The sequence below is a fragment of the Pseudophryne corroboree genome, chromosome 2, assembly GCF_028390025.1.
Source record: "Pseudophryne corroboree isolate aPseCor3 chromosome 2, aPseCor3.hap2, whole genome shotgun sequence".
Taxonomy (NCBI): Eukaryota; Metazoa; Chordata; class Amphibia; order Anura; family Myobatrachidae; genus Pseudophryne; species Pseudophryne corroboree.
Window position 1 is genome coordinate 67,827,405 of NC_086445.1, and position 13,503 is coordinate 67,840,907.

General features: G+C 46.1%; 1 protein-coding gene across 3 annotated transcripts in view; it reads left to right on the forward strand.

Moving 5' to 3' along the window:
- Nucleotides 1-12,827, forward strand: part of LOC134999112 (N-acetylated-alpha-linked acidic dipeptidase 2-like) — a 197,427-nt gene extending 184,600 nt beyond the window's left edge. For all 3 annotated transcript variants that reach the window (XM_063951405.1, XM_063951406.1, XM_063951407.1), the window contains 2 exons: nt 1,212-1,304; nt 10,185-12,827. In XM_063951405.1, coding sequence (XP_063807475.1) covers nt 1,212-1,304; nt 10,185-10,371 — 280 coding nt within the window. In that variant the 3' untranslated portion in view covers nt 10,372-12,827. The remainder of the gene's footprint in view (nt 1-1,211; nt 1,305-10,184) is intronic.
- Nucleotides 12,828-13,503: the final 676 nt, after the last annotated feature.

Genomic DNA, 13,503 nt, shown 5'->3' on the forward strand with positions numbered 1-13,503 from the left:
TTTCTACCCATAACATCTCAACAGTATTTACAGTCCCCTCGTGAATATCTTCCCGTATATCCGGTTTTAAAAACAGCTCTACGTAAAGACATACCCCTCCACCTGGTTTATTTAATCTGTATCTCCTGAACAGTGTATAACCCTCTAGATTGACTGTCCAATCATGAGATTCGTCCCACCAAGTTTGAGTAATGCCTATGATATCATAATGTTTGCCTGACTTCTAGTTCCGCCTTTTTACCTGTAAGCTTCTAGCGTTTACGTACACACAATTAAGATAAGTATTTCCCCTTGTGCTTGGAACATCATTTTCTATATGCAGTAATGATGACCAATAATCGTTGTTAGTGTTTTGGCAATACCTTTGGTAGTACTCTTGCTGGCTGCTCTTTCCCTCCCCCTTCTCCATCCCCATTTCGTTCACTACCTCCATCCTCATAATTCTCACTGTATGACCCGTAGTTTCTAGCTAAACCCTCCCCCTGGCACATAGTTTAATAACTTCACCAACCTTCTAACCATCCTTCCCCCTAGCACTGCTGCCCCCTCCTCATTCAGGTGCAATCCACCGCAACAAAAAAGATAGCGCCTGACTGAGAAGTCCGCCCAGTGTTTCAGGAACACAAACGCTTCTTTCCTACACCAGTCTCTAAGCCACACATTTACCTACCTGATCTCCCTCTGCCTCCCTGGGCTAGTGCGTGGCACGGGTAAGATGTCGGAGAATATTACCTTAGATGTCCTTGCCTTCAGTTTCTGGCCTAAGTCCCTATAATCTTTCTTAAGTGCCATTTACATGCAGAAATCTGATCACGCTACCCACCTCAATGTGCGACCATGTTTCCGCCAGCCCCACCATCTTACACTTGATGTTGGGACAGTATGACTGATATGAGGCGCAGTTTTATAGACGTGAGGGGAAGCAGTGGTCCACCTGGTCTGGTCTGAAATTAGAGTGAAGTAGAGAACATTACACATATGAGAGGTCTTGTTACCTTACATTTTGAACCACCCTAGTGTATGTATGTATGTATGTATGTATGTGCATGTATGTGTATGTATGTATGTATGTATGTATGCGTGTGTGTATATATATATATATATATATATATATATGTGTGTGTGTGTGTGTGTGTGTGTGTGTGTGTATTATACACTCCTAGTAGGTTAATGTATATTATATGCTGCTAATGATGGGTCTTTTTTCCCAGTCCGCTCGCTGTTCGCATCCTAAATGACCAGCTGATGTTTGCAGAAAGAGCGCTAACTGATCCCTTGGGGCTGCCAGGAAGGCCATTTTACAGGTACAGGCCACAAAAATGTCAGCATTGATGGTATATTAAAAAGACCGTAGCCCAGTCAGTTTTACATGCTCAATGTTAATAATATTAAGAGATGGGTGCATTGAAAAAAATTGATGTTGTGGTTTCTACATTTCTACGTAAAGTTACTAATGTAAACTCTGGATGCCTATGTAGAATGGGATGGCAGATAAGAACCACTTGGCCCATCTAGTCTGCTTATGTACATGCACACACTTACACATGGGTTAATTTTTGCTGGGAGCCAATGAACGTACCAGTATATGTTTGGATTGTGTGAGGAAACCCACGCAAGCCCGGTGAGAATATACAAACTCCACACAGTTAGGGCCGTAGTGGGACTTGAACCCAGGGCCTCGGTGCTGTGAGGCCATAATGTTAACCATTACACTGTCCATATTCAGACAAAGGGGATCATGAAGAGCTGGATGGAATTTGTGTCTAGATCACATGGGCACATGCATCCTGGAAAATTAGTACAGTAGGCTTACTGAGCTGGCTGTAAATGTGCGATTTGCACAACTAGGCAAAGCCGACATATGTGTCTTTTTTTACTCCTGCAGACAACTGAAGCGTATGTACCTGGATTATGGCAGCTGTTGTGGCTTCATAGCAATTACAAAAGACATGGCAGTTAGGAGCTGATTGGCTGGTATTTTATCACAATCCACTTTTTCTCCGTCCAAGACTTAGTAAATAGACCCATAAGTATTAGTAGAAGTGGCACCTCAGTTAGTATAGCTAAGTATGAATAGAACATTTTAGGTGGTATTTATGTGTAGTAACAAAGGGCCAAAATGAGCCCGAAAGTACATAAATCTGTAACAATTTAACAAGTGTGCAGATTACTGTGAGAATAGGTTTATCTAATATAGATATGGCCTCGTACATCTTTGCTGCAGTTGTGCCAAAAAGCCCCTCTTGGCACGCCATCTCGCGTTAGACTCTACTAACGTTGGGCATCTTTTTTTCCCCATGAAAATGCTTCTTAAAGTGCATACACACTGGGCGTATTTGCCCAGCGTGTACGCACAGCGATGATCGTGGACATCACTGGCAGGAAAATAGGTCAGTGCGCACACACTGAGCTATTTTCCCTGTGCCCAGCGATGTTCACGGGGGGGGGGGGGGACTGTGGAAAGTGCTTCACTCGGCTGTTCAAACAGCCCGACAAGCGGCGGCGGCTAGTGGTGATGCAGGAGTGCGCATCAGCGCTCACCTCTCATCACCAGGCCATACACACTGGCCGAGTTTGAGCTCAAAACGCCAACAGTGAGCTACTTTGAGCTCAAAATCGCCCAGTGTGTATGGGCCTTTAGTCAAAAGCAATCGGCTAGGATATATGACACTTGTATATCTGTGTGCAGCGGAGTCTCTGAATCTGTACACTAAGTGCTACAATGTAGCAGCTGCAGTTTTTCCCCCAATGCAAGTTCTGTTCTGCTCCGTATACAGACTCAGTCACACACAGATATTCAATATCACATTAATCAGCAGTCTCCACGTGCATCCTAGTCACATTGCATTGCGTCCAAGATGAATTTTCAACAAAAAAAAGATGCCTGATGATAGCAGAGTTGCACGGGACCTGGCGGCTCACTCTCACCAGACATCTCCATCCCACCCACTCACCAGAAAAGAGATGCACTTTTACAGTATATTACAAGAGAACAGCAACATTAATTTTCATCAACACGGCTAATCGCTTGGGTATCCGTGCACTAGCAGATCCAAGGAAACGTCCAAGTACTGTATAAGCAGGCTGCAGTAACCCCCAGGTTCCAGAACCACTGCAGTTACTGGTGGTGGTGAAACACTGCAGTGGGAGATTTCACAGAGGACATGTTGAGGTGTTGCCCATCACCTTCTAGCTATAATATACCTAATGCGGGTTGGTATCAGGAGAATGGCATTTGGGATCCCAGTGGTCACCATACCAACCCCAGGATCCTGGTTGCCAGATTGCCTGGGGGTACGCAAGGAAGCCCCTCGCGGGCTCACTATGCTCACCACAGGTACTATTCCCTCTCTATGGGTGTCGTGGATACCCACAAGTGGGAATAGTCCCTCTTAGTCTGCATGCCGACTATCGGGTTGGCCAGAGATCGGGATTCCGGCATCTGTATAGTGACCGGCGGGATCCCGACCGCCAATCACAGGACTACATCCCCCTGTCCTCTTAAGAAAATTTGATAAATCTCCCAAATATGAATGTGTACAGTATATAAATAAAAAATAATACCTATTTCTTTGGCTTTCTTTTATCTATCATCTTTTAGAGTGGCGGCTCCTACCTGCAGTCTTCAGGGGGGCTGCCGGCAGCTCCTTCTGCTCTGCCCGCACCTGCCGTTGTGCCGCCTGTCGCACCGTGAGGAAGGGGGAACTAGGAAACACAAAAACCCAGGCTTGTGCATGCGTACAAACTGCAGGTAGTGCTGGGGCAGCCCATAGAAGAACATTAAGGCTGGCAGGGAGAATTTGCACATGCACAACAGCACCCCCCTTCCTCATGGCTCCAAGAGACTGCGCCTGCTGAAGAGCTGGCAAGAAAAGGATTCCCATTGGAAGACGTATCTGCCAACCACAGTCCAGCATGTGATCGGCAGATAGTACTTCCAATAGGTAGCCGTTGCCACCACTATAGGCTTACTGGTGGTGGTGGATTAGTACTTGGTGGGCTGCAGCTCCTACAAAAGGTAAAATGCGCCAGGGATCATTTATCATTAACATAATGCTGAACACTTATATTATGCAATACAACATGATAATCCAGCTTTTGCAGTGTCCTGTTTATAATATCCATGTATTGCATTGCAATATGTCTATCCGTGCAATGTTTTGTTATGAGGTGCTATAATAAAATGTTTTTTGTTTTTTTTAAAACACACCAAAAAATGGGTAATCACCAAATATATTGCACTTTTTAATGAAATATTTTAGTTACAAATAAAACCCCCAGGTTTGTTTAAATATATAACAAAAATAGGATTTTAATACCTACCAGTAAATCCTTTTCTCCTAGTCCGTAGAGGATGCTGGGGTCCACTTCAGTACCATGGGGTATAGACGGTTCCGCAGGAGCCATGGGCACTTTAAGACTTTTCAAGGGTGTCAACTGGTTCCTCCCTCTATGCCCCTCCTCCAGACCTCAGTATAGGAACTGTGCCCAGGGAGATGGACATATCGAGGAATGGATTTACTTTTAATTCAACGGTGAGATTCATACCAGCTCACACATCAACGATGCCGCACAACATGGCATTCAACATAACACACGCCAACGGGCATGAACCATTGCAGCAACATGCTGAAATAATCGTAACACAACATTAGTGGAACTACATAATAACAACTGCAGGTAAAGTACGTACTGGGTCGGGTGCCCAGCATCCTCTACGGACTAGGAGAAAAGGATTTACTGGTAGGTATTAAAATCCTATTTTTTCATACGTCCTAGAGGATGCTGGGGTCCACTTCAGTACCATGGGGTTATACCAAAGCTCCAGTACGGCCGGGAGAGTGCAGATGACCCTGCAGCACCGATTGACCAAACTTGATGTCCTCATCGGCCAAGGTATCAAACTTATAAAATTTAGCAAACGTGTTTGATCCTGACCAAGTAGCTGCTCGGCAAAGTTGTAAAGCCAAGACCCCCCGGGCAGCCGTCCAGGATGAGCCCACCTTTCTAGTAGAATGGGCATTTACCGACTTCCGTATCGGCAATCCTGCCGTGGAATGAGCGTGCTGAATCGTCCCTCTGATCCAGCGCGCAATAGTCTGCTTAGAAGCAGGACACCCAATCTTGTTGGGAGCATACAGGACAATCCGAGCTGTTCTTGCGACATAAATTTTCAAAGCTCTAACCACATCAAGAGACTTTGACTCAGTGAAAGTGTCAGTAGCTACTGGCACAATAGGTTGGTTCATATGGAAAGACGAAACCACCTTTGGAAGAAAATGTTGGCGAGTTCTCAACTCTGCCCTATCTTCATGGAAGATCAGGTAAGGGCTCTTGTGAGACAAGGCCCCCAACTCAGACACCCGCCTTGCGGATGCCAAGGCCAAAAGCATCACCACTTTCCAAGTGAGAAACTTCAATTCTATCTCCTGTAGAGGTTCAAACCAATCCGATTGAAGGAACTGCAACACCACATTAAGGTCACATGGTGCCACTGGAGGCACAAATGGAGGCTGGATGTGCAGCACCCCTTTCACGAACGTCTGAACTTCTGGAAGGGAGGCAAATTGTTTTTGAAGAAAACTGACAAGGCCGAAATCTCGACCTTGATTGAACCCAATCTTAGGCCCGCTTCCACACCAGCCTGCAGAAAATGGAGAAAACGTCCCAACTCAAACTCCTCCGTAGGAGCCTACTTGGATTCACACCAAGACACATATTTTCTCCAAATACGGTGGTAATGTTTAGACGTTACTCCTTTCCTGGCCTGAATAAGAGTCGGGATGACTTCCTTGGGAATACCCTTTCGGGCTAGGATCCGGCGCTCAACAGCCATGCCGTCAAACGTAGCCGCGGTAAGTCTTGATACACACACGGCCCCTGCTGCAGCAGGTCCTCGCGAGGAGGAAGAGGCAGAGGATCTTCTATAAACAACTCCTGAAGATCTGGACACCAAGCCCTCCTTGGCCATTCTGGGGCAATGAGGATTGCTCGAACCCTTGTTCTTATGATTTTGAGAACTTTTGGTATCAGTGGAAGTGGAGGGAACACATATACCGACCGAAACACCCACTGGGTCACCAGTGCATCCACTGCTATTGCTTGAGGGTCTCTCGACCTGGAACAATATCTCTTAAGCTTCTTGTTGAGACGAGATGCCATCATGTCTACTTGAGGAACTCCCCAAAGACTTGTCACCTCTGTGAAGACTTCTTGGTGGAGGCCCCATTCTCCTGGATGGAGATCGTGTCTGCTGAGGAAGTCTGCTTCCCAGTTGTCCACTCCTGAAATGAAAATTGCCGATAGAGCTCTTGCATGCCTTTCTGCCCAGAGGAGGATCTTTGTCACCTCTGCCATCGCCGCTCTGCTTTTCGTTCCGCCCTGACGGTTTATGTACGCGACTGCTGTTACATTGTCCGACTGGATCTGCACGGGTTGATCTTGAAGAAGATGTACCGCTTGTAGAAGGCCATTGTAAATGGCTCTCAATTCCAGAACGTTTTAATTCCAGAACGTTTATGTGAAGGCAGGTTTCCTGACTTGACCATTTTTCTTGGAAGCTTTCCCCCTGTGTAACTGCTCCCCAGCCTCGGAGACTTGCATCCGTGGTTACTAGGACCCAGTCCTGAATCCCGAACCTGCATCCCTCTAGTAGGTGAGAACTGTGTAGCCACCACAGGAGCGAAATCCTGGCTTTGGAGGACAGGATTATCTTCCGGTGCATGTGTAAGTGGGATCCGGACCACTTGTCCAACAGGTCCCACTGGAATACTCTGGCATAGAATCGGCCAAACTGTATGGCATCGTAGGCCGCCACCATTTTCCCCAACAACCGAATGCATTGATGTATTGACACTCTTGTTGGTTTCAAAATCTGTTTCACCATTCTCTGGATTTCCAGAGCCTTTTCTATTGGAAGAAATACTCTCTGTACTTCTGTGTCCAGTATCATCCCCAGAAAGGACAATCTTGTCATCGGTTCCAGTTGTGACTTTGGAAAATTCATGATCCAACCGTGTTGTTGGAGTACTGACAGGGAGAGTGCTATGTTCTGCACCAACCGTTCCCTGGATCTCGCTTTTATCAGGAGATCGTCCAGGTAAGGAATTATATTGACTCCTTGTTGTTGAAGGAGGACCATCATGTCTGCCATCACCTTGGTAAATACTCTCTGTGCCGTGGAGAGCCCGAACGGCAATGTATGGAACTGGTAATGGCAATCCTGTACTGCGAATCTCAGATAAGCTTGGTGAGGAGGATAAATGGGAACATGTAAGTAAGCATCTTTTATGTCTACTGACACCATGAAGTCCCCTTCCTCCAGACTGGAAATCACTGCTCTCAGAGATTCCATCTTGAACTTGAACCTTTTCAGGTAGAGATTCAGATTTTTCAGGTTTAAAATTGGTCTGACCGAGCCGTCCGGCTTCGGAACTACGAAAAGGCTTGAATAAAAACCTTCTCCTTGCTGTGACAAGGGTACCAGGACAATGACTTGATCCTGACATAATTTTTGAATTGCAGCTGTTACTAATTCTCTGTCTGGAAGAGAATCTGGCAAGGTCGATTTGAAAAATCGGCATGGGGGGACGTCTTGAAACTCCAGTTTGTATCCATGGGGCACTATTTGTAAGACCCATGGGTCCAGGCCAGATTGAAGCCAGGTCTGACTAAAACGTATCAGACGTGCTCCCACCCGAGCGGACTCCCGCAAGGGAGCCCGAGCGTCATGCTGCAGATTTGGCAGAAGCAGGGGTTGATTTCTGCTCCTGCGATCCTGGAGACGCTGCAGATTTTTTTCCCTTTCCCCTTCCTCTACCTGCAAAGAAGGGGGAACCTTTGGCCTTTTTGTATTTGCTGGGCCGAAAGGACTACATGTGAGAGTGATGTCTTTTTCGCCGGTGCAGAAGCATAAGGCAAGAATGTCGACTTACCTGCGGTAGCCGCAGACACTAACGCATCCAGCCCATCTCCAAACAAGGCCTCACCTTTATACAGGAGAGCCTCCATATTTCTTTTGGACTCTGCATCAGCATTCCACTGGCGAATCCACAACGCCCTCCGAGCTGATACTGCCATGGTAGCGGCTTTTGAACCCAAGAGTCCAATATCTTTCATGGCTTCTAGCATGTATGCAGCAGCGTCTTTGATATGACCTAACGTTAGGAGTATCTCGTCTCTATCGTGTCAATTTCCGATGACAAGTTATCTGACCATTTTTCAATAGCCCTACTCACCCACGCGCAACAATGGTGGGCCTGAGCAACGTACCATTGGCCACATAGATTTTAACGTGGTCTCCCACTTGCGGTCTGCCGGCTCCTTCAGTGAAGCCGTCCCAGGTGCAGGGAGAATCACCTTTTTAGTTAACCTTGACAGGGCACTGTCTAATACGGGGGGTGACTCCCATCTTTTCATGTCCTCTGCCGGGAAAGGATAAGCAACCTGAATCCTTTTGGGAATCTGAAGTTTCTTTTCAGGGTTTACCCAAACTCCCTCAAATAGAGTATTTAGCTCATGAGAAGGAGGGAAAGTTACATTAATTTTTCTTTCTTTATAAAAATAATCCTTCTCCTGAGGTACAGGAGGGGCTTCCATAACTTCCAAAACTTCCTTTATAGCAACAATCATGTATTGAATGCTTTTTGCCAATTTAGGATCTATCCCCCTGGAATCACTATCGTCGACACAGGAATCAGAGTCCGTGTCGGTATCAGTATGTACTATTTGTGCAAATGGTCTGCGGATGAAAAGGCAGAACTATGAAAAATCAGATTTTCCACTGATTTTCTCCAGCTCTCTGCATGAGACTCAGACTTATCCAATCTCTTACTGATATGATTCACACTATCACGTAATTCTTTCACTTATTCAGGCTCGTGGTGTGCCGGCAGCGCCACCACATTACAACTCTGTGTCCCTAAAATGGCTCCCTCAGTGGAAGTGCTCCCTGCCTCAGACATGTCACACACGTGCACAACCACACCACAGACACTCCGGGACTTATAGGGGACAGACCCACACTAAAATCTGTCAGAAGGACACAGATAGGATTTGCCAGTTCACAACCCAGCGCCAGTAATAAATTGTCTGCGAAAGCGAAACACAAAATGCCCACTGACATGCAGCGCTTTTATCATGGTAATCACACAATATATAGCACCAAATTTCACTGTGCCCCCCCCTGTTTTGCACCCTGATACTTGGTTCAGCAGTGGAGGAGGACCAGCGTTCTTCTCTGCAGCCTGGAAGGAGAGAAAATGGCGCTGAGCGGTGTGCTGGCTGACTGAGGAGGAAGCCCCGCCCCCGTAATGGCGCGTTTCTCCTCAGCATTCATGAGGTAATTTTTTATACTGGCGGGGGTAGGACTGTGCCTCAGCATCTTATGCCCCTTTATTTGCCAGTTTTACTAGGTTTCATGCTGCCCAGGGCGCCCGCGCCCTGCAGTGCCTGTGTGTGATGGGTAGCATGGCGCGCAGCGTTCCTGCCCGCTGCGCGGTACCTTTTTAGCCGTCACGATTTCTGAAGATTTTTTTCTTCTTACACTCACCTGTCTTCTGACTTCTGGCTCTGTAAGGGGGGTGACGACGGGCTGTGGGAGTGAGCACATAGCCGCAGCTAGCATTCAGTTCCCTTCAGGAGCTAATGGTGTCCTGTCAGCCAGAAGCAGAGCCATAAAACTATTCAGGAAGTTGGTTCCTACTTCTGCCCCCTAAGTTCTACGAAGCAGGGAGACTGTTGCCTAAAAAACCTAACATAAAGTCTTTCAGAGAAACTCGGTAGAGCTCCCCTGGAGTGCAACCAGTCTGCCTGGGCACATTTTCTAAACTGAGGTCTGGAGGAGGGGCATAGAGGGAGGAGCCAGTTCACACCCTTGAAAAGTCTTAAAGTGCCCATGGCTCCTGCGGAACCGTCTATACCCCATGGTACTGAAGTGGACCCCAGCATCCTCGTATACGTATGAGAAAATGCTGACAGAATTGTAATTATGATTTACCATAAGTGCATTAGTCTATACTGCATGTTGCAGACCAAGGGGATTACTAAAGAAGCTAATATTTCCAAAGCTCCTATCCTATCCTGGATCATTGCTTTGTGAAGGGGATTAGCATATTCTTATAACAGTTCTGTGATAACAAAAACCATAAAATATCTCTACTCACGACTATTCTTTTGTTTCACAGACACATCATCTTTGCTCCCAGCAGCCACAATAAGTATGCAGGAGAATCCTTTCCAGGGATTTACGATGCTTTATTTGATATTGAAAACAAAGCAGATCAGCGCAAGGCTTGGGATGAAGTGAAAAGACAAATTGCCATTGCCACCTTCACCGTGCAGGCTGCAGCAGAGACCTTACAGGAGATTTAGAGACAAGTTACCCGGCAGGCTGAAGTAAATGCACGTCCTCACCATGTCAATCACTGACAGACCGAGATGCAAAACTTGAAAAAACTGTACTTAATGACTTTCTTATCAAAATGACAGTGCAAGGCCAGCCTTTACGGAGATATTTTACAACCACAGGTTCTTCTAAGATTTTAAGTAGAACATTGGTTGGGATTAATTCCCTTGGTCCCGGACCACACTGTGAATGTAATGAACGATGGAATGATACCTCGTTCTGTCACGATGGAATGATACCTCGTTCTGTCACGATGGAGTGATACCTCGTTCTGTCACGATGGAGAGATACCTCGTTCTGTCACGATGGAGAGATACCTCGTTCTGTCACGATGGAGAGATACCTTGTTCTGTCACGATGGAGTGATATCTCGTTCTGTCACGATGGAGTGATATCTCGTTCTGTCACGATGGAGTGATACCTCGTTCTGTCACGATGGAGTGATACCCCTTGTTCTGTCCTTCACTACACTGCACCACATCACACACAATATTTTATGACTGCCCGTGTAGCAAGGCCAATTAGAAGTAATGATATTGTTTGCAACTTGCAGCAGTGCACAATCGAGCAAATGCACTGCACGATAAGTCTGATTTGTAATTCCAGTGCTGATATCGTTGTAGTGCTGATATCGTTGTAGTGTGTACCCGGCGATACTGCCTACATGCAGCAGAAGAACCAATGACTCAGGAATGATTGGTCGCTCAGTGCCTTGGAAATTGTTCCTAGTGCTCTGATACATTTTTGTTCAGCTGCAGTGTGAGACCACAACTACCATCTTACACCATATGACTTACCGGGTAAGCACACTACTGTACCTGTCTACCCTATGGTTTTTGGAATTGGGGCACTTCAGAAAGATTACCTGGTCGTGTCACAATGGGGCTTCTGCAGCGCTCGGTTACCCTGTGCAACTACCCTGCATTGTGGCATGCTCCTCACGACTGCGACCAGGGTAACACCTCCCATCATTCCCCCAGAATCAGGTCTTTCCTGTCGTAAATCTGGACAGTTGGGAGGTGTGCAGTGTTTTTATCTGCCTGACAACCTGGGCCTTGGGACCCCAATTCGGAGATCTTTTGGGTCCCAGTTGCTAGATACAGATGGAGCCTCGATCATCTAGCCTTCTCTGCTGCGCCTAGGTGCACCTAGGTTTATTAGCATAAGCCTTTCATCTATTGTTCTCAGCTGCAATACAATACAGAGAGAACAATACAGCAGGGGATTAAGTCCGACAGCACTGGCTCAGTTAATCCTATTAAAGGGATAGATGAGCAGGGCTCCATCTGTAGGTGATACTTTTAAACTGGGCATTGGCTCTTTTTGGGTCCCAGCAACAGGCCACAATTTATTAATACAGTAGTAACTCTGCACTGGATTTAGTTCATAGAAGGATTATAAATAGGGGTCACATGGCAGAGCACCAGTGTTTAATGATAATCTGCCTATCCCTGCAGTCTCTAGAACTGCAATTGTTACAGTATTCTATCTTCGAAGCCTTAACCACGCGGAAATTACTGTATTCAGCAAAAGCGGAGTGTATATATCTACTGCGGTCAGAAAGAGTAATGCTGAAGACCAAAGTCCCCAAGTTCTCCACAGGCGCTGCTATACGGAGCAATTTTTCAAGCTCAAAAATGCTTCACTATACAAATCTTGGTATCCGTTCACATGGTCGACCATGTTATGGTCGACAGTCATTAGGTCGACCACTATTGGTCGACATTGACATGGTCGACATGGACACATGGTCGACACATGAAAGGTCGACACATGAAAAGGTCAACATGCGTTTTTTAACTTTTTTTTCTTTTGGGGAACTTTTCCATACTTTACGATCCACGTGGACTACGATTGGAACGGTAATCTGTGCCGAGCGAAGCGGTAGCGGAGCGAAGGCACCATGCCCGAAGCATGGCGAGCGAAGCGGTGCACTAATTGGGGTTCCCAGTCACTTTACGCAAAAAACGACACCAAAAAAAGTTAAAAAAAACTCATGTCGACCTTTTCATGTGTCGACCTTTCATGCGTCGACCATTTTCATGTGTCGACCATGTGTCCATGTCGACCAATAGTGGTCGACCTAATGACTGTCGACCATAACATGGTCGACCATTCATACCGGAACCACAAATCTTTTAATAGGATTAAGTGAGCCAGGGCTGTCGGACTTAATCCCCTGCTGTAATGACTGAATCCCCTGCTGTATTGTTCTCTCTGTATTGTATTGCAGCTGAGAACAATAGATGAAAGGCTTATGCTAATAAACCTTGGTGCACCTAGGTGCAGCAGAGAAGCCTAGATGAGCAAGGCTCCATCTGTATAAACTATAAACTGCTGCCTTGCCGGAGACAGATCTTGGATCATTCCCGATCTGTGCTCTTGTGCACTAAACACCCGGGGGTAAATTTACTAAGATGGGAGTTCTATTTCAGATGGGATGTTGCCCATAGCAACCAATCAGATTCCAGGTATTATCTTCTAGAAGGTGCTAGATAAATGAGAAGTAGAATCTGATTGGTTGCTATGGGCAACATCCCATCTGAAATAGAACTCCCATCTTAGTAAATTTACCCCCCGGTCAGCACCCAGAAGTAGATTTTTTGGTTTCAGCACATGCTGGCATTCATACACTGATCTCTACAGCCGGAGAAAGAAAAAGCTGTTCCAGTCTTAGCACTAGGTGGACCAATGATGTGTACATATTCCTCTCCCAAGTAATTAACTATGCAAATACAAAGCTTGATGAATGTATTTGTTGCACAGACTGGTTATTTGCTGCTGATGGATTCGTCAAATTACTTTCTCATCTACTGTAGTAGTCAACAAAACTATTATAATGAATGAGCAGTAAAAAAGAAATTTAGGTGCCACTAAAACGCACAATTTGGGGTAGGGACACTTGCCCTATGGTCCTCCTAACAGCAAAAACTAGATATGAAGCAGAAATATGGCAAAGCTCCTAATGGGACCAATGAAAACAATATATATATATATATATATATATAGCGTAGCTGTGGTAGACCCGGCACTCCTATTAGCCAATGGTGTATCTGCTGTGGTGCCCTCCGGGTGACACTAGGTCACTGGTATATAGC